This window comes from Rhinopithecus roxellana, chromosome 21 (genome assembly GCF_007565055.1).
Source record: "Rhinopithecus roxellana isolate Shanxi Qingling chromosome 21, ASM756505v1, whole genome shotgun sequence".
In the NCBI taxonomy this organism is placed as follows: domain Eukaryota; kingdom Metazoa; phylum Chordata; class Mammalia; order Primates; family Cercopithecidae; genus Rhinopithecus; species Rhinopithecus roxellana.
In genome coordinates, this window is record NC_044569.1 from 5,477,600 (window position 1) to 5,499,537 (window position 21,938).

Here is a 21,938-nt window from a genome sequence, read left to right on the forward strand (position 1 = left end):
GTAGTACACGCCTGTAGTCCCAGCCAGCTAGGAGGCTGAGGCAGGAGGACTGCTTGAGCCCAGAAGGTGGAGACTGCAGTGAGCTATGATTGTATTATTGCACTCTAGCCTAGGCAACAGTGAAACCCCATCTCTAAAAATAAATAAATAAAAACTGGAAAAAAAAAGATATATATATATAAAATGAAAGTTGATTTTACCTTTTTCTTTTTACTTATTTAATCTATCTACTAGAAAATTTCAAATTATGTCTATGGCTCCCCCTGTATTTTTACCAGACAGTGCAGTTCTAGATCAGTTCCAAACAAAATGGCTCCTTCCTCCCTGCACGAAACTCTTTCCCTGGTTTTTATTTTAATAAGCAGGAGACTGGGAAAGGGAAGGGAATGCAATATGCAATTAAAACCAGAAACTAGGCCAGACGCAGTGGCTCACGCCTGTAATCCCAGAACTTTGGGAGGCCAAGGCGGGCAGATCATCTGAGGTGAGGAGTTCAAGACCAGCCTGGCCAACATGGTGAAACCCCATCTCTACTAAAAATACAAGAAAATTAGCTGGGCATGGTAGTGGGCGCCTGTAATCCCAGCTATTTAGGAGGCTGAGGCAGGAGAATCAACTGAACCCATGAGGCAGAGGTTGCAGTGAGCTGAGATCGCGCCATTACACTTCAGTCTGGGCAACAAGAGCAAGACTCCATCTTGGGAAAAAAAAAAGAAAAAAGAAAAAAAAGACAGAAACTAAATAAAATAGCTGTATTGCTTTGAAATTTTCACTTTGATCTTCACATAAAATCCAAAATTTTATGGCCAGGCCCAGTGGTTCAGGCCTGTAATCCTCCCACTTTGGGAGGCCGAGGCGGACGGATTGCCTGAGCTCAGGAGTGCGAGACCAGGCTGGGTAACATGGTGAAACCCCAACTCTATTAAAAATACAAAAAATTGGCCGGGCGCGGTGGCTCACGCCTGTAATCCCAGCACTTTGGGAGGCCGAGACGGGCGGATCACGAGGTCAGGAGATCGAGACCATCCTGGCTAACAGGGTGAAACTCCGTCTCTACTAAAAATACAAAAAATTAGCCGGGCGTGGTGGCGGCGCCTGTAGTCCCAGCTACTCGGAGGCTGAGGCAGCAGAATGGCATAAACCCGGGAGGCGGAGCTTGCAGTGAGCCGAGATCGCGCCACTGCACTCCAGCCTGGGCGACACAGTGAGACTCCGTCTCAAAAAAAAAAAAAAAAAAAATACAAAAAATTGGTCGGGCACAGTGGGTGATACCTGCAATCCCAGCATTTTGGGAAGCCGAGGCGGGCAGACCACCTGAGGTCAGGAGTTCAAGACCAGCCTGGCTAACATGGTGAAACCCCGTTTCTACCAAAAATACAAAAAATTAGCTGGGTGTGGTGGCGTATACCTGTAATCCCAGCTACTCAGGAGGCTGAGGCAAGAGAATTGCTTGAACTCAGGAGGCAGAGGTTGCAGTGAGCCGAGATTGTGCCATTGCACAGCTTGGGCAACAAGAGTGAAACACTGTCTCAAAAAAAGAGAAAAAAAAATATATATATATATGTATGTATGTGTGTGTATATATATATATATAGAATCGATTGAACCAGGGAGGTGGAGGTTGCAGTGAGCCAAGATCTCACCACCAAACTCTACTCTGGGTGATAGAGCAAGACTCCATCTCCACAAAAAAGAAAAAAAAAAAATCCCAAATTTTAAGATTACATTTTTCAAAGACAAGAAATTTGGTATGTTTAAATGACATTAAAATGTAACAGTATCACTTGTAAAAATTCATCAAGCTATAACTTAATGATCTGGATACTTTCTCAGTGTTCTATACTTCAATAAAATGTTAAAAAATATGCTAATGCCAAATTAATTGTACACAAACCAAATTCTTTCTGTGTTTTAAGAAAAAGAAAATTCTTGCTCTTGCTTGCTTTCTAAAATGTTAAAGGAAGAAAAAGAGTACCCTCCTTTCATTTCCTGCCTTTAGAAGTCAGAGTTTAGTTACAGATCATTTAAATACTACTCCTTCTCATAAGAATCTCCTTAGCAACCTTTTACAGCTTGTCATGAGTTGCAGAATTCTCTCAATCTTCCATTCTTCAAATGGCCTGTGTCCCCTCCAGAACAAAGTATTTTAAAACAGAAAACTTAACAAGCTCTTTGTTTTTTTCCAGGAATAGAGGTATTAACAAGCTCTTTGAACAGAAATTTTAAGGCAGTCTCACAATCTCCTTCAATTCCTTTGCCAACTCCTACCCACTAAGCATTCTTCCCTCTTCCCTTCCCAAGGTAAAGTCACATCCTCTGTAAAAATAACAGTGGCCTCTTCCAGAGATATCTGGTAGTCATTACTGAAGTTTGCTTGTGGTGTAGAATGGAGAAAATGAAAAGAAAGCCCTGGGATCAGGTGAAGAGAGGAAAGGAAAAGGAAAAAGAAGGCCATAAGCCACCCAATCCTGGACTCCATCTGGAGTGGAGAATCCAGATATCAGCTGAAATGGAAAAGCAAAGGGCAGAGAGAAGGCAGGATAAAAGACAGGCCAGGATCCAGGGAAGTGGGTGGTGTGACCCAGTGCAGGGTGTTGAGGTTTTACTTGTAGGTAGGTAGAAGGCAGAAGGTTCCAGAGCAGCCATAAGAGATGAGGAAGTTGAAGAATGTTTAAAAGGGAATTTTGATAATTTTATTAAGTGTTGTTACAACCTATAAAATGGATCTACTAAGATCCTTTGATATTTTTTATTGCTATACTGTGCTTACTTATAGGCAGTGTAGTGCGAAGGTGGAGCCTTGCCTCATAATTGACCCAATGTTTGAATTCATAAATTACAAGAAGAGAGAAAAGCCAGGCAAGAGAGCAGTTTAATCAAACAAGCTCAGGTTCTGTCATCTTATTCAACAATGTGTTAACATTCATGTGTTATGTTTCATTAAGATTACCGGTAAACCAAAAATTTTTTGTATTCATTTTATTTATTTTATTATTATTATTTTTTAGATAGAGTCTCACTCTGTCGCCCAGGCTGGAGTGCAGTGGTGCAATCTCAGCTCACTGCAGTCTCCACCTCCTGGGTTCAAGCGATTCTCCTGCCTCAGCCTCCCGAGTAGCTGGGATTACAGGCGCCCACCACCACGCCCAGCTAACTTTTGTATTTTTAGTAGAGACGGGGTTTCACTATGTTGGCCAGGCTGGTCTCGGACTCCTGACCACAAGTGATCCTCCGGCCTCGGCCTCCCAAAGTGCTGGGATTACAGGCATGAGCTACCTTGCTCAACCTTTTTTTTTCTGAAACGGGGTCTTGCTCTGTCGCCCAGGCTGGAGTGCAGTGGTGCAATCTCAGATCACTGCAACCACCGCTCTGTCACCCAGGCTGGAGTGCAGTGGTATGATCTCAGATCACTGCAACCTCCACCTCCTGGGTTCAAGCAATTCTCCTGTCTCAGCCTCCCAAGTAGCTAGGATGATACACACCAACCACCACGCCCAGCACTTTTTTTTTTTTTTGGAGACAGAGTTTCACTTTTTCGTCCAGGCTGGAGTGCAAGGGTGCAATCTCAGCTCACTGCAACCTCTGCCCCCCGGGTTCAAGTTATTCTCCTGCCTCAGTCTCCCCAGTGGCTGGGATTATAGGCACCTGCCACCAAGCCTGGCTAATTTTTGTATTTTTAGTAGAGACAGGGTTTCGCCATTTTGGCAAGGCTGGTCTTGAACTCCTGACCTCAGGTGATCTGCTACCTCGGCCTCCCAAAGTGCTAGGATTACAGGCGTGAGCCACCACACCCAGTCTCCCGGCTAATTTTTTATACTTTTAGTAGAGACGGGGTTTCACCATGGTGGCCAGGCTGGTCTCAAACTCCTGACCTCAAGTGATCCACCAGCCTCAGCCTCCCAAAGTTCTGGAGTTACAGACATGAAACACCGCGTCTGGCTTCTTTTTATTCATTTTAGCATGGTAATACTCTAGCAAAACTGAAAATTTAGAAGACAGAACTGTGTTGCCTACGCTTAGTAGAGGGTCTATAAATAGCAAGTCCTCAACAAATGATGAAAAAAAATTTATATTTTTACCTGTAGTTCCATCTTCCTTTTACAACTCTTTATTTTCCTAAGAGTTCCTATTTATCCATGAGAATTTCCCCCTAGATAACAAGTTCAAACTATAAGGTACTTTTTTTTTTTTTTTTGAGACGGGAGTCTCGCTCTGTCGCCCAGACTGGAGTGCAGTGGAGCAATCTCGGCTCACTGCAACCTCTGCCTCCCGGGTTCAAGCCCAGCCTCCCGAGTAGCTGGGACTACAGGCATCCGCCACCGCACCTGGCTAACTTTTGTATTTTTAGTAGAGACAGGGTTTCACCGTGTTAGCCAGGTCTCGATCTCCTGATCTTGTGATGTGCCCCCCTCAGCCTCCCAAAGTTCTGGGATTACAGGCATGAGCCACTGTGCCCAGCCACTATAAGGTACTTATTAATTACCCACAGATGCCAAGGCTACTACCTATAAACTATCTCATGAACTTTCTGTTGCTGAAGAAAAATAAACAGTTATGTCAAATGAAACCTCTAGAAATAAAAACAGGGAAGTTCAACAGCTAAAATCAGTCAACTAGTTTGAAAGCTATCTATACTTTTTAACCTTATATTCTAGAATGCTGCTCTTCTAAAGAGAAAATTATCCTAAGGGGAAACAAAAACAGCTCCAAATTCAGTTACCATGGGCCAAACCGAAAAGTTGGTTTCAACACAAAAAAAAAACTGTTTTTCAACACCCACGCAAAAATATTTCCACTTGAAATATAAATTATATAAACATTCTCTTGTAAGACTGGTATTTAACATTCAAATATTTAAACATTCTCTCATATAATACATTTGAAATAAATTATTTAAACGCTTCGGGAGAATCTATTCCACCCTCCAGCTCTGAGCCCCACAAAAACCATTTCTTTTTCCCCCCGAGATGGAGTTTTGCTCTTGTTGCCCAGGCTGGAGTGCAATGGTGCGATCTCGGCTCACCACGACCTCCGCCTCCCAGGTTCAAGCCATTCTCCTGCCTCAGCCTCCTAAGTAGCTGGGATTACAGGCGCCTGCCACTACGCCAGCTAATTTTGTATTCTTAGTAGAGAGGGGGTTTCTCCATGTCAGTCAGGCTGTTCTCCAACTTCCACTTGAACTCCTGACCTCAGGTGATCCACGCGCCTCAGCCTCCCAAAGTACTGGGATTATAGACGTGAGCCACCACACCAGGTCCACAAAAACAATTTTTAAAAACAAATAGCAAGAGAGCCGGGCACGGTGGCTCATGCCTGTAATCCTAGCACTTTGGGAGGCCGAGACAGGCAGATCATGAAGTCAGGAGATTGAGACCATCCGGGCTAACACAGTGAAACCCCATCTCTACTGAAAATACAAAAAATTAGCTGGGCGTGGTGGCAGGCGCCTGTAGTCCCAGCTACTCGGGAGGCTGAGGCAGGAGAATGGTGTGAACCCGGGAGGTGGAGCTTGCAGTGAGCCGAGATCGCACCACTGCACTCCAGCCTGGACGACAGAGCGAGACTCCGTCTCAAAAAATAAATAAGAATTAAAAATAAACAAATAAAAAATAACAATAAACAGAAAGAGAGCCGGGCACAGTGGCTCACGCCTGTAATCCCAGCACTTTGGGGGCTGAGGTGGGTAGATCACGGGGTCAGGAGCTCAAGACCAGCCTGGCCAACACAGCGAAACCCTGTCTCTACTAAGAACACAAAAATTAGCCAGGTGCAGTGGTGTGCGCCTGTAGTCCCAGCTACTCAAGAGGCTGAGGCAGGAGAATCTCTTGAACCCAGGATGCGGAGGCTGTGGTAAGCCGAGACTGCGGCACTGCGCTCCAGCCTGGGCAACAGAGCAAGACTCCGTCTCCGAAAAACGAAAAAGCAAGAAAATGAAAAGGCACCCAAATTGGAACAAGTAATGGTATCTCTATTCACAGATGACCTAATCTTGTAAAAAGAAAATCCTAAGGAATCTACTAAAAAGACATTAAAATTAATAAATGAATTCAGCAAGGCAGCAGGATACACGATGAATAAACAAAAATCAGCTGAGTGCAGTGGCTCATACCTGTAACTCCAGCACTTAGGGAGGCAGAGAAAGGAGGACACCTTGAGCCCGGGAGTTCAAGACCTGCCTAGGCAACATAAGAAAGCCTGTTCTCAAAAAAAGGGGGGAATTTCCCTTTTTTTGGAGTTAACGAAGACCTAAATAAATGGGAAGACATCCCATGTTCATGGATCTAAGGCTTAGCACTATTAAATGCAATAAAAACCAAATCTATTTATAGATTCAAGGCAATCACTATGAGAATCCCAGTTGGTTTCTTTGTCAGAACTTGAGCTAATTCTAAAATTCATATGACAATGCAAAGGACCTAGAAGAGCCAAAACAAACAATCTTCAAAAAGAACAACAAAGCTGGGGGACTCACACCAATTTCAAAACTTATTAAAAAGCAAGAGTAATCAAGACAGCATGGCACTGACGCAATAGGATAGAACCGACAGTCCAGAAATAAACCCATACATCTATGATCAATTGATTTTCAACCAGAGTGATACCACCAGGGTGAGGTTTTACTTGCAGGTAGGGGTAGAAGGTTCCAGAGCAGCCATAAGAGATGAGGAAGTTGAAGAATGTTTAAAAGGGAATTTTGATAATTTTATTAAGTGTTGTTACAACCTATAAAATGGATCTAAATGGTAAAATTATATTTTACCAACAGGTAAAATATATCTTCAAGAAATGGTGATGTGTCTATTAGATATTCACACATAAAAGTATGAAGTTAGACCCTTTCCTCACACCATATACAAAAATTAACTGAAATGCATCAAAGACCTAAATGTAAGAGCCAAAACTATAAAACTCTCAAATGAAAACAGGTATAAATCTTCATGATCTTGGATTTGGCAATGGATTTTTAGATATGGCACCAAAACCCACAAGCAATAAAATAAAAAACAAATACACTGGACTTGATTGAAATAAACTTCATGCTTTAAAGGACACCATCAAGAAACTGGAATGAAAATCCACAGAATGGGCCGGGCACTGTGGCTCAAGCCTGCAATCCCAACACTTTGGGAGGCCGAGACGGGTGGATCACGAGGTCAGGAGATCGAGACCATCCTGGCTAACACGGTGAAACCCAGTCTCCACTAAAAAATACAAAAAACTAGCCGGGCGAGGTGGCAGGCGCCTGTAGTCCCAGCTACTCGGGAGGCTGAGGCAGGAGAATGGCGTAAACCCGGGAGGCGGAGCTTGCAGTGAGCTGAGATCCAGCCACTGCAGTCCAGCCCGGGCGACAGAGCGAGACTCTGTCTCAAAAAAAAAAAAAAAAAAAAGAAAAGAAAATCCACAGAATGGAAGAAAATACAGGGTGGGGCACGGTGGCTCACGCCTATAAGCCCAGCACTTTGGGAGACCAAGGCAGGCAGATCACCTGAAGTCAGGAGTTTGAGACCAGCCTGGCCAACACAGTGAAACCCCGTCTCTACTAAAAATACAAAAATTAGCTGGGCATGGTGGCAGTTGCCTGTAATCCCAGCTACTCAGGAGCATCACTTGAACCCAGGAGGCAGAAGTTATAGTGAGCTGAGATCACACCACTGCACTCCAGCCTGGACAACAGAGCAAGATTCCCTTCCCCGCACCCCCCTCACCGCCCCCCAAAAAAGAGGCAATACACATCTAATTGTCACCTAAATGAGCCAGAGGGTGGAATCAATTACGGGTAGTGTGCTGATTTAGCTAAAGACAAAAAAGACATTTTAAAATGTTATACTCAGTAAAAAGCGGCAAACCCCATGTACAGCCTTTAGTAGTTTATTTTAGGATGCTCAGAAAACACTAAAAATTGGTACAGCCTTGTTTGGGTCAAAACCTGTAACATAACCAGAATGAAGTCCAAGATACTAACTATGATACATATTTTGGCTCATCTCAAGATCTCTGGGTCTCCTAAAGCAGATTTGACTTCCCAGGAGGTTCAACTATATAGAACAATTCTTGAATCATTTTGAGTAATTTGGAATCAGACTACTTCACAAGTTCCTACAGTACAGACCCTGTCCTCACCTAAGAGGTTGAAGGTTCGTGGACTGCATTTACACTTCTGCGCAGGTTACATCTAACAGGACTATATTCGTTGGCTACAAAATGCCAACAACTGAAGTAGCTGCAGTTAAGGGGCACATAAGGAGATACAAAGGCATCTCATGATTCCAAATGAGGCACTAAATTAACCATCAGCATTATGTAGATACTTTACATTGCAGATATAGGCTGAATAAAGGAAAGACAAATATACGAAAAGTAAAGAGATAAGTGGTTCTGCAACTTTCTGGCTATGTCGGCTTGGGCAAATTACTTAACCTCTCTATACTTAGCTCTCATCCCTAAAATGCAAATAATAGGATCTACTTCATACATTTGTTGTGATGATTAATTAATGTCTGTAACAGTACTTAGCATATAGTAAGCTGTAAACTTTTTTTTTTTTTTGTCCAGAGAATAATCATTTTTAATTTAGAAAGATTGTAACAGGCCTGAACTCTTTTGTTATTTACATAAATAAAACAAAATATTACAACTGAGAGTAATTAATGCCTCTTAATTCAAACTAAACATTCTTTTGCTTCAGAAGCGGACAGAGGAACACTCTTCTAATTGTAAAATTTTTTTTTTTTATTGTACTTTAAGTTCTAGGGTACATGTGCACAATGTGCAGGTTTGTTACATATGTATACATGCGCCATGTTGGTTTGCTGCACCCATTAATTCATCATTTACATTAGGTATTTCTCCTAATGCTATCCCTCCCCCAGGCCCCCACCCCCCCGACAGGCTCCAGTGTGTGATGATCCCCGCCCTGTGTCCAAGTGATCTCATTGTTCAATTCCCACCTATGAGTGAGAACATGCAGTGTTTGGTTTTCTGTTCTTGTGATCGTTTGCTCAGAATGATGGTTTCCAGCTTCATCCATGTCCCTGCAAAGGACATGAACTCATCCTTTTTTATGGCTGCATAGTATTGCATGGTGTGTATGTGCCACATTTTCTTAATCCAGTCTATCATTGATGGACATTTGGGTTGGTTCCAAGTCTGCTATTGTGAAGAGTGCCGCCGTAAACATGTATGCATGTGTCTTTATAGTAGCATGATTTATAATCCTTTGGGTATATACCCAGTAATGGGATCACTGTGTCAAAGGGTATTTCTAGTTCTAGATGCTTGAGGAATCGCCACACTGTCTTCCACAATGTTTGAACTAATTTACACTCCCACCAACAGTGTAAAAGCGTTCCTATTTCTCCACATCCTCTCCAGCATCTGCTGTTTCCTGAATTTTTAACGATCGCCATTCTAACTGGCATGAGATGGTGTCTCATAGTGGTTTTGATTTGCATTTCTCTGATGATCAGTGATGACGAGCATTTTCTAATGTGTCTGTTGCCTACATAAATGTCTTCTTTTGAGAAGTGTCTGTTCATATCCTTTGCCTACTTTTTGATGGGGTTTTTTTTTCTTGTAAATTTGAGTTCTTTGTAGGTTCTGGATATTAGCCCTCTGTCAGATGGGTAGATAGCAAAAATCTTTTCTCATTCTGTAGGTTGCCTGCTCACTCTGACGGTAGTTTCTTTTGCCGTGCAGAAGCTCTTTGGTTTAATTAGATTCCATTTGTCTATTTTGGCTTTTGTTGCCATGGCCTTTGGTGTCTGAGTCATGAAGTCCATCCCCATGCCTATGTCCTGAATAGTATTGCCTAGGTTTTCTTTGAGGGTTTTTATAGCTTTAGGTCTAACATTTTAGTCTTTAATCCCTTTTGAATTAATTTTTGTATAAAGTATAAGCAAGAGATCTAGTTTCAGCTTTCTACACATGGCTAGCCAGTTTTCCCAGCACCATTTATTAAATAGGGAATCCTTTCCCCATTTCTTGTTTTTGTCAGGTTTGTCAAAGATCAGATGGTTGTAGATGTGTGGTGTTATTTCTGAAGCCTCTATTCTGTTCCATTGGTCTATATCTCTGTTTTGGTAGCAGTACCATGCTGTTTTGGTTACTGTAGCCTTGTAGTATAGTCTGAAGTCAGGTAGTGTGATGCCTCCAGTTTTGTTCTTTTTGCTTAGGATTGTCTTCGCGATGCGGGCTCTTTTTTGGTTCCATATGAACTTTAAAGTAGTTTTTTCCAATTCTGTGAAGACAGTCATTGGTGAAGACAGTCATTGAATTCAAATCAGGTAGCTTGAGATGGTACTGAATCTATAAATTACCTTGGGCAGTATGGGCATTTTCATGATACTGATTCTTCCTATCCATAAGCATGGAATGTTCTTCCATTTGTTTGTGTCCTCTTTTATTTCGTTGAGCAATGGTTTGTAGTTCTCCTTGAAGAGGTCCTTTACATCCCTTGTAAGTTGGATTCCTAGGTATTTTATTCTCTTTGTAGCAATTATGAATGCAAGTTCACTCATGATTTGGCTCTGTGTTTGTCTGTTATTGGTGTATAGGAATGAGTAAGCTGTAAAATATTTCTTAAAGATGCATGTGGGAATGAAACACAGAATAGGTACTTACGCCCAGTATATAAGAACTTTGTTTCTAAGATGTGAACATGAGTCTTTTTAATCATTTCCCTCACTAAAGTTTAAATGATTCTATGGTACAATTTTTACAAACCAGTTCTATCAAGATTAAAGTAACGATAAAAGTTCATTTAACTTTATATAATACTTTAACCTATTCCACTTAAAATACAGTTAATCCCCCAAGGGAACAGGATTGTTCCAGTTATTCATTTAACCTTCTTTCCTGTTAAAGGAAAAGGGCCTCTGAGTGCTAAATAATTAGTGGTGATTAATAGGAGACAAGAATGTGATGAAATTTGGAAAGCTGAAAAAAAAACTAATGTAAAAGCCTCAATTAAAATACATGGAAATTCAAATCAGTTCTGTTTTAGTATTTTCAAATATTTAGCAATTTTCTTCAAAAGTAAGAGTATCATCTACAAAACTACTTAAACAATGGCAGTAGGAAAAATTTGTAAAACTGGAATAAAAGCTACCCTTAAATCTGGGTCTGAACTGCTTTCCTTTATAGGCAAGTGCTCACGAGTAAAGGTTAGTCACTCAAGAGTTTATAAATTAGTAGTCTGAGCTGTGAGCCACTACTAGGAAGGGAGAAATACGGGTCACACGCTGTTTAAATTACACGTCCTTCCCAAAACTGTAAGGACAACATACAGATCAGTGGCTGCCAGGGGCTGGAAGGAGGGGCAGGGCTAACTACAAAGTGGCATGGGGGACATTAAGGGGGTGACAAAACTTGATTGTAAGGGATAGTTAACAACAAAATATGCTTGTCAAAACTCAAAGAATTAAATAAAAAGATAAATTTTACTGTATGTAAATTATACCTTCAAAAAATAGAAAAGTTATAGGGAAAAATTAAATTGCCTATTAAAGTAAAAAAAAATTGCATGTCATTTAAAACAAATCATATGAAAGATTTCCCTTAATGAGTTCAAATACTGGAAAATATTTAGTATAATCAAGTATATTAAAACATTTTCCAAACAGTAAGAAATAAGGTAAAACACTAGACTTTGAGAAACATTAGCTTGAGGTAAAAGATCACATAAAAGTTAATCAAATACCTATATATTATTTCACTGCTTTCTCAGAACTCATAATTTTTAATTTTTATGAATACAGTAAAAGTGCTAAAAAAGTTATAAGTAAAACTACAAAATAATTCATAATATGATTTTTATGTACTACAAAAACTATTAAAATAAAAAACAGTTGAACAATTGATGCTCTCTATTTCAATTATGTGAATTGATGAGAGTCCTAAAACCCCAGAGAGATAAAGGGATTTTGTTTTCCCTGGGCGTCTGTAAGCCTTGCTTAAGAACTTCCTTCTTACTCCCAGGAAACCTTACACTTCTCAACCAGGAATCACACACAATATGCTGCACATATAAAGCTAGGCTTGATGCTAAACAAACTGTAAATACTTTTTGTGGCGGGCACAGTGGCTCATGCCTGCAATCCCAGCACTTTGGAGGCTGAGGTGGGCAGATCACCTGAAGTCCCGAGTTCGAGACCAGACTGGCCAACATGGCAAAACTCCATCTCTGCTAAAAATACAAAAATTAGCCGGGTGTGGTGGCGCATGCCTGTAATCCCAGCTACTCAGGAGGCTGAGGCAGGAGAATCGCTTGAACCTGGGAGGCAGAGGTTGCAGTGAGCTGAGATTGTGCCACTGCACTGCACTCCAGCCTGAGCAAGAGCGAGACTCTGTCTCAAAAAATAATAATAATTTTTTCAACTATCCACCCTCAATAGAGAATTGGAGGCAGAGAAGGAAAGGGAGGCCCCATGAGCTGAGCCTGGGCACAAGGGCCACCAAACAAGGCCTCTCTGAATTCAGAAAGGCTGAACCGGCTGCCCCAGAATGGCAGCCAGCCCCATCCTTCAGGCAGCTTATGCAAGAGTTCGGTGAGGGGTTTACAGAGGGCGTGGCAGAAGTAAAAAAACAATTTGCTTTGCTCAATAGAAAAACAATTTAAGAGCCAACAGAGGCTCTAGCAGTCAGTCCCCTTTGTGACCCAGTGTAACCTCAGTCTCAGCAATGAGCCTGCCTTCTTGCTGACAAAAAGAGGCTTAAACCCATATGGCAAGGATGCCTGAGCTTCTTGCTGCCTACCCCAGGACTCTACTTTCCTCCCACCTCCTGATTCTGTTTCTCAGGAAGAAGTACCTCTGCCATCTGTGCTCTTATACCACAGCTCTCAAACCTTTAAATTTTGGTTTTAGAATCTCTCTACACACTAAGATATTAGAGGAGCCCAAAGAGCTTTTTTTTTTAATGTGGGCTATAATCTATCAATATTTACTGTATTAGAAATTAAAACCAAAAAATGTTTAAAATATGTATTAATTAATTTAAGCCCATTAAATGTTAATAACATTTCATGGAGGAAAAAAAAAACTACATTAAAAAATTAGAGGCCAGGCACGGTGGCTCACGCCTGTAATCCCAACACTTTGGGAGGCCGAGGCGGGCAGATCATGAGGTCAGGAGATCGAGACCATCCTGGCGAACATGGTGAAACCCCGTCTCTACTAAAAATACAAAAAAATTAGCCGGGCGTGGTGGCGGGCGCCTGTAGTCCCAGCTTCTCGGGAGGCTGAGGCAGGAGAATGGCAGGAACCCGGGAGGCGGCGGAGCTTGCAGTGAGCCAGGATCATGCCACTGCACTCCAGCCTGGGCGACAGAACGAGATTCCATCTCAAAAAAAAAAAAAAAAAAAAAAAAATTAGAAGGGTGGAATTTTTTACATCTTACAAAACCTTTTAATGTCAGGCTCAATGAAAGACAGCCAGAGAGGCTGGAAAAAGTGTCTCACATATACAATCCCAACATTATGAGAGGCCAAGGCATGAGGATTGCTTGAGCTCAGGAGTTGGAGACCAGCCCGGGCAACATAGCAAAACCCTATCTCTACAAAAAACAAAACTAAAAATAAAAAAAACAGGCTGGGCACAGTGGCTTACGCTTATAATCCCAACACTTTAGGAGGCCGAGGCAGGCAGATGACAAGGTCAGGGGTTCGAAACCAGCCTGGCCAGCATGGCGAAACCCTGTCTCTACTAAAAATACAAAAATTAGCCAGGCATCATGGCACATGTCTGTAGTCTCAGCTACTCGGGAGGCTGAGGTAGGAGAATCGCTTGAACCCAGGAGGCGGAGGTTGTAGTGAGCGGAGATCGCGCCACTGCACTCCAGTCTGGGCGACAGAGCGAGACTCTGTCTCAAAAAATAAAGTAAAAAATAAAAAACCAGTCAGGCATGGTGACATGCAGCTGCAGTCCCACCTACTCAGAGGGCTGAGGTGGGAGGATGACTTGAACCTAAGAAGTTGAGGCTACAGTGAGCCGGTATCATGGCACTGCACTCCAGCCTGGGTGACAGAGCAAGACCCTGTCTCCAAAAAAAAAAAAAAAAAAAAAAAAAAAGCTGGATCTCATCTGCTTCTGCAGTCATTCAGACAGTCTTCCTCATGCAGTCATATGGCCTCCAAAAACTCCATGATACGCTCTTAAGAGAATGAAAGCATAAAGGCAAATGATATCCTAGTAGTACTATGAAAACAGTTTTGACCTTGCAGATCCCCTGACAGGGTCTCAGAGACCACAGAGCCCTAGACCAGTCTTGGTTCTGAGCAGCACTACTCCAGACAACCATCGTCTCCCACAAGTTCCTGCTACTCCAGACAACCATCGTCTCCCACGTGTTCCTGGGTCTGCTTCATTAGATAACCACGCTTGAACCTGGCTCATGCTCTCCAGGCTCCCTCACACCACCACCGCCAAATGGACCATTGTCTCTAACCTAAAACACAACAGAAAACTTCCTCCTTATGCTGTTTTCTTCCTTCTCTCATGTCACCAAACTTCTAAAAAAAAAAGTAGTTCCCACTGCCTCTACCGCCTCACCACTCTGTTTTTTGCTATCTTAATTACCAAAGTAATACACAGATACTCTTATTTTTTTTTAATCAAACAATATGGATAAATGACCATCCACAATCCCAATTTCCTCCCCACTGGTAACCACTGTTATCCCTAGAAAATACCCTGAACCTATTTTTCTGAATTAAATCAATATCAGATTGAAATTTTTGTTTCCTTGTGTTTTGTCCTCTTCAAATAATAATTATTATTTTTTTTAATTCTGAAAGAGTTCTATTTAGTTAGATTCCAATTCTTTTGGTGACCTATGTTATGGAACAAATTGTAAGGGCTGTCAATTAGGAGATAAAATGAATGAATGGGTCTTTACAAAGTGAGTACTAAACTAATGTTAAGATCATGTGGATTTTATGACAATATAATAAAATAATAATGAGATAACTGTGCCTTGCATGTAAAATTTTCATATTTCATTACTTAAACACAGATGAATGCTGACTATATTTGTATCATCTTAATTCACAGTAGTGTCTTTCAGGTTTATGAAACATTTTAATATACAGTATCTCTTTAAAAATTTCATAAGCTATGAGGTTAATACAAATTACCGTTAACTTTTTTTTTTTTTTCTGAGACAGAATCTCGCTCTGTCACCCAGGCTGGAGTGCAATGGCGCAAGCTCCACCTCCCGGATTCATGACATTCTCCTGCCTTAGCCTACCGAGTAGCTGGGACTACAGGTGCCTGCCACCACCGTTGGCTAATTTTTTTTTTTTTTTTTTTTTTTTGTATTTTTAGTAGAGACGGAGTTTCACCATGCTAGCCAGGATGGTCTCGATCTCCCGACCTTGTGATCCGCCCATCTTGGCCTCCCAAAGTGCTGGGATTACAGGCGTGAGCCACCGCGCCTGGCCACCATTAACATTTTATAGATAAGAAAGACAAAGTTCTGGAAGAAAAAATTACTTACTCAAAATTGCATAGCTAGAAAAATACATACCCCAAAACCACAAAACTTATCTCTTCTGACTCAAATCAAATCCCACCCCTTTGTGTCATGTTGAATAGTATATCAAAAATTCTACCAATATAAAAATATTAAGTTCTTGCCTTTTTAGATCTAATTTGGAAAAAATTGTCCCTCCTTTCAAAGTTGAATAGAAAATACAAAAATGGGCTGAGTGCAGTGGCTCACGCCTGTAATGGTAGATCACCTGAGACCAGGAGTCTGAGACTAGCCTGGACAACATGGTGAAACCCCGTCTCTACTGAAAATACAAAAACTAGCCGGGATGGTGGCATGCACCTGTAGTCCCAGCTACTCGGGAGGCTAAAGCAGAAGAATCACTTGAACCGGGGAGGTGGAGGTTGCAGTGAGCCAAGATTGTGCCACTGCACTCCAGCCTGGGAGACAGAGCAAGGCTCTGTCTCAAAGAAAAAAAGAAAATACAAAAATTAATGCAAAAAAAAGGGATAAATTACTTTTGTTTCTCTATTATACCATATAATCCCTTGGGAAGCCTACATTTCATTTAAAACAACAATTAAAACTTACTAAAACCTAGATCAATATGTAGATGCATTATAAAATTTGAAATACAACTTCTTAAATCCTTTATTTGGGCACTGCCACTAACAAAACATTCATCTAAGGATGATGAAACTGCTACTGAAAAGAACACCACACATATATGCTGACCTGGTATTTCAGTATCATGCTTGAAATCCCTACAACAAACACATAGAAACCCCTTAAATTTCACAATCAGAAATTTGAATGAAATTAAATTATTAAAAAATAATAACCTACTTGTATAAATAACAAAACACCAAATTTATTATTCATCATACTAAAACATTGTTTCCAAGTCCCTATTTTTTCTTAAATTAAAGCAGCTCCAATGGAGTCTAACACATTTAAATGCTGTATTTATTATATGACACACTGCACTGAATTATGAAAAAAAAACTGAAATTACTAAGGGCTCTGGATCTTAGCTAACTCAATTCTGCAAATAATCATACGGTTAAATTTTAAAATGATAACTAAGCTATTCTTTATAACACAACCTGACGTTATAAAAATATGGACAAGGCAACTAATTTTTCTTCACATTTTACTCTTCCTAAACCCAGGAAATACACACCTGCTCTCAAAATATCTTATCAGGGCCGGGTGCGGTGACTCACGCCTGTAATCCCACCACTTTGGGAGGCTGAGGCAGGTGGATCACCGGAGGTCAGGAGTTCGAGACCAGCCTGGCCAACATGGTAAAACCCCATCTCTACTAAAAATACAAAAATTAGCTGGGCGTGGTGGTGGGCACCTATAATCCCAGCTACTCAGAAGGTTGAGGTGGGAGAATCGCTTGAATCCAGGAGGTGAAGGTTATAGTGAGCCACGGTCGCACCATTGCACGATCTTGGGCAACAAGAGCAAAGCTCCATCTCAAAAAAAAAAAAAAAAAAAAAAAAGAAATCTTATCAGAAGACCAAGAACCTATAGTGAGATAGTTCACTACTCAAGTTAGTCTAAACAGGATTGCAAAGTTGCTTTACTAAGAAATATTTGAGTATTTCACTTACCTCTGTTTCCATACATTGTGAATATCCCAATTTACCTGTAATAAAAATGAAAAGGATTACTTTCAAAGGATTTCAGCTTTTTTCAAATCATTGATAAAAACATTTGAGATTCTCTGGCTATGGTTTTATTATGTCTATGAGAATATCTATGCAAATGAAAGAGGCTAGAATGACCAAATATCCCTGAAGGTCCTAGTTAGAGATTTAAGTTTAAATAGGCCCATTAAAAAATAACAAAGAAAAAAGTGAGAAAAAAATGGTTAACTGTAATAAAATCTAAGACATATATACATATTTCATACAGATATATAAATCAATCAAATAAAAACATTTGAAAGTCTTGCTTTCTTTTAAGAAACACCTTAAAACACTTTAAAGGTATTTTAAGTATGCCTTGGGAAATCTTACAAGACTCCTAGGCTTTTCTCCAAATACATTTCCAGTTTAAAGATACAGTGATCATTTCCATCAAAGGAATAATGTTTAAACTTATATTTTCTTTAATATATGACTGTTTTTCTTTAATACATGATTAGGCAAAACCATACAATTAATTTAGTACTTTTTCCAACAGAGGTTCACCTAAAGAATAATGAGAACTGAACAATATTTGGCTGCACCAACATTAGTATTTTTCTCCATCACTGATACATAATACCAAAGAACATGAACAAATAATATATTTCTGTCAATGTCGCTGACTAAAACATACTTTTTAAACAAAAACAGCTATTTTAAGGAATCACTTATTAAATAGTTTTAACAAAAAGAACAAATAACACAATTATACTGGGTACTAGAAAACTGCTTTTTTTTTTTTTTTTTTGAGATGGAGTCTCACTCTTGTCACCCAGGCTAGAGTGTAGTGGCGTGATTTTGACTCACTGCAACCTCCCACTCCCGGGTTCAAGCAATTCTCCCACCTCGGCCTCCTGAGTAGCTGGGACTACAGGCAACCGCCACCATGCCCCGCTAATTTTTGTATTTTTAGTAGAGATGGGGTTTCGCCATGTTGGCCAGGCTGGTCTCGAACTCCTGACCTCAAGTGATCTGCTTGCCTTGGCCTCCCAAAGTGCTGGGATTACAGGTGTGAGTCACCATGCCCGGTCAGTACTAGAAAATTTAATTTCCTCAGAATACACTTAGATTTCACTGACCTAAATTCAAATATGCATTTAGCTCTATACCTTTCCCTCCACCCAATACTACCCTCCCACTTCTTCCTCTCCCCAGTGTTTACCCTCACACCTAGCCCACAGTGGTTATGCTATCAGCCTTGTTATTTTTTTAGTGCTTAACTAGAATTTGAACCCCTTAGAATCTATTATGACATCACAAAAGAAAAATCACAAACAACAGCTTTTGTATGCCTCCCAATTCTTAAAATAAAAAATAAAATTGAAACTACAATTTATTTGAAATGAGTTGGTTGAAAAAACCAAAAATGAAAAAATAAAAGAAGACAAACCACGACTCCTTATCTCTTAATGATCCTAATGAGAAACCCTGGCTGAAATGGAGACCAGAAAATAAGGGGCCTAAGGTTCTATGAATTAAATTAAAAATTATATATAAGCAATAAAGACTACATGAACATATATATAAAATGAGCTTACTATCTAAGGGTTTATATAATAGGGTTTGATAAGTGTAAGACTGTTATTGTACTTATATATTTATTTATCGTCATGTAAAACTCCATATTCAATAGTGATTTATAACATGTATTTTATTTATTTACACATATGATTGTTTGTTCAGACCATGAATGCTTTTGGTAGTTAAGTAGACCTAACTCCCATAAAATTGGAAATTAACTTTACTCAACAAAGTACTACGGGACAGAAACAGCTCAAGGAAGGGTAAAGACTGTCTTTCAGTAAACATTTTCTGAGAGCCTACTCTGCACAGCGGGGAAGAGAGGGAGGGAGGAAGAGAGGAGCACTCAGGCAAACGGGAACAGAGTGGCCTCTTCAAGAATACGAGTTGGCCGAGTGCGGTGGCTCCTGCCTGCAATCCCAGCACTTCGGGAGGCCGAGGCGGGCAGATCATGAGGTCAGGAGATCAAGACCAGCCTGGCTAACACAGTGAAACCCCCCATCTCTATTAAAAATACAAAAAATTAGCCGGGCGTGGTAGCGGGTGCCTATAGTCTCAGCTACTTGGGAGGCTGAGGCAGGAGAATGGCGTGAACCTGGGAGGCAGAGCTTGCAGTGAGCCGAGATCGCGCCACTGCACTCCAGCCTGGGCGACAAGAGTGAGACTCCGTCTCAAAAAAAAAAAAACGGAGAAGATGAGTTTACATCTTCATTAGGATATATTCTGAAGATAAAGAGAATTACAAAGAAATCTAAAATTTTTCATAGTTCGTTTCTTGTTGGTAGTATAAAATTCTGAAACTATTTTAATGTATTGCAGCAATGAGCACATGAGTAAATACACTGATATTGCTGGGAGTCATGACTTACACTATGGGAGAAGGAACATACAAACCTAAGGTGAGGAGAAGAAAAGGAGCTCTGTGGTGGCAAACTGTAACTAGAGGTATTACACAACTTCAAAACATTTCCTAACTCTGCCCACCAAAAGTGGGAGAAGCCCATGGGGCACACCAAGCCCATTCCCCCTCAACAGAATCAGCATTCCTTGGGAAATCAATCGGCTGACTTCAGGGCTGGGACAGGGAAATTACAAGACAAGCCTGGAACATCTTTTTATATCAGAAAATAATAAAGTGCTTAAAAAGAATGACAGAGGGGTGTCAAAGGGGCACAAGAGTCTATAAAATAAGATTGTTTTCAATGACCTGCATTATAAAACTGAAAATGCTGTAAAAGTGCTAAAACTTTTTGTGAGAATGCAACAGCTCCTGGTCATTCAATTTGAACTGGTGAGTAACTCACGGTAATATGAAAAGGCTGTAAGAACAAAGTATTTGACCATCTACACAGCTATGCCATCCAAATTCCTGCTCAAAAGCTAACCTAGGAATCCAAAACTCCCAATCACATGACATCGGAGCTTAAAGGAATCTTGGAAATGAACTTGCACAATCCATTCATTTTATAGGTGAGTCATCTGGCCGGGTGTGGTGTCTTGTGCCTGTAATCCCAGCACTTTGGGAGGCTGAGGTGGGAGGACTATTTGAGCTCAGGAGTTTGAGACCAGCCTGGGTAACACAGTGAGACCCAGTTTCTATCAAAAATAAAAAATTAGCCAGGCATGTTGGCACAAGCCTGTAGTCATAGCTACTCAGGAAGCTGAGGAAGGAGGATCACTTGAGCCCAGGAGGTCCAGGCTGCAGTGAGCTGTGATAGTGCCACGGCACTCGAGAATGAGTGACAGAACAAGGCCTTGCCTCAGAAACCATTAATTAATTAATTAAAAACAGATGAGTAATCTGAGAGCTCAAGGAGTCAAATGACTTGCACATAATGACACGGAGTTGGTGACAGAGTGAAGAGCAGAATCTAAGGCTCCTGATTCCTCCTCATGTACGTTGGTGTGGTTTTCTTACTCTAATCCTCTTGATATGGTTTGGTTCTATGTCCCCACCCAAATCTCATGTTCCATTGTAATTCTCAATGTTGGAGGTGGGGCCTGGTGGGAAGTGATTAGATCATGAGGATGGTTTCTAATGATGTAGCACCATCCCCCTAGTGCTGTCCTGTGATAGTGAGTTATCATGAGATCTGGTTGTTTCAAAGTCTGTAGCACCCCCTCTTTCCCTCTCTCTTCCTCCTGCTCCAGCCATCCAGGACGTGCTGGCTTCCCCTTCGCCTTTTGCCATGATTGTAAGTTTTCTGAGGCCTCCTCAGCCATGCTTCCTGTACAGCGTGCAGAACAGTGAGCCAATTAAACCTCTTTTCTTTATAAATTACCTAGTCGCAGGTAGTTCTTTATAGCAATGCAAGAAGGGACTAATATATCTCCATTCCCACTTCCAGTGGCTGTTGGGATTGACAGGGACTGCAGGGTACTGTCCAGGCTAACTACTGTTTCTACTGTTTCTGAGGAATGAGGAAAAGCATTCCTCCATTTTTTTTTTTTTTTTTTTTTTATTTGAGACAGAGTCTCGCTCTGGAGTGCAGTAGCATGATCTCGGCTCACTGCAAGCTCTGCCTCCTGGCGGAGGCTCAGCCTCCCAAGTAGCTGGGACTACAGGTGCCTGCCACCACACCCAGCTAATTTTTTTGTATTTTTAGTAGAGACGGGGTTTCACTGTGTTAACCAGAATGGTCTTGATCTCCTGACCTCCTGATTCACCCACCTCGGCCTTCCAAAGTGCTGGGATTACAGGCCTGAGCCACCGCGCCCGGCCGCATTCCTCAATTTCACAACACCTTCTTCAATTAGAAACTACCAGTATAGCATCAAGGTATTTACACTTGACAAGTTTTGAGTCTTTCTTCAAAGGTTGGCCACTTCTGTTCTACTGCACCAGACCTAAGGAATGAATCCCTCTAAAATTTACAAATCCTATGACTTCACCCAGAATTTCTCTTTTTTTTTTTTTTTTTTTTTTGAGATGAAGCAGAATAATTTCTCTTCCTCTAAGTACTTTTTTGATAATGTTGAAGTATTTTCAAAACTTAATGTTTAAATACTACTTCAGATATTTTCTTTTACATCATCACAGTTACTCTAGCCTTCTAATTAAACACATCCTAATAAATTCGTTGTTTGAAGGATCTAATTTACCATATTTAATCATCTGAAGCCTTTTTAAGGCTACCATTATCTTAGGTTACTGAAATTCGGCCAGGCGTGGTGACTCATGCCTGTAATCCCAGCACTTTGGGGAGGACGAGGCAGGCGGATTACAGAGGT

General features: G+C 40.9%; 1 protein-coding gene across 2 annotated transcripts in view; it reads right to left on the reverse strand.

Moving 5' to 3' along the window:
• Positions 1-21,938, reverse strand: part of SPIRE1 (spire type actin nucleation factor 1) — a 190,787-nt gene that overhangs the window by 150,909 nt on the left and 17,940 nt on the right. For both annotated transcript variants that reach the window (XM_010375678.2, XM_010375650.2), the window contains exon 2: positions 17,109-17,143. In XM_010375678.2, the coding sequence (XP_010373980.2) occupies positions 17,109-17,143 (35 nt within the window). The remainder of the gene's footprint in view (positions 1-17,108; positions 17,144-21,938) is intronic.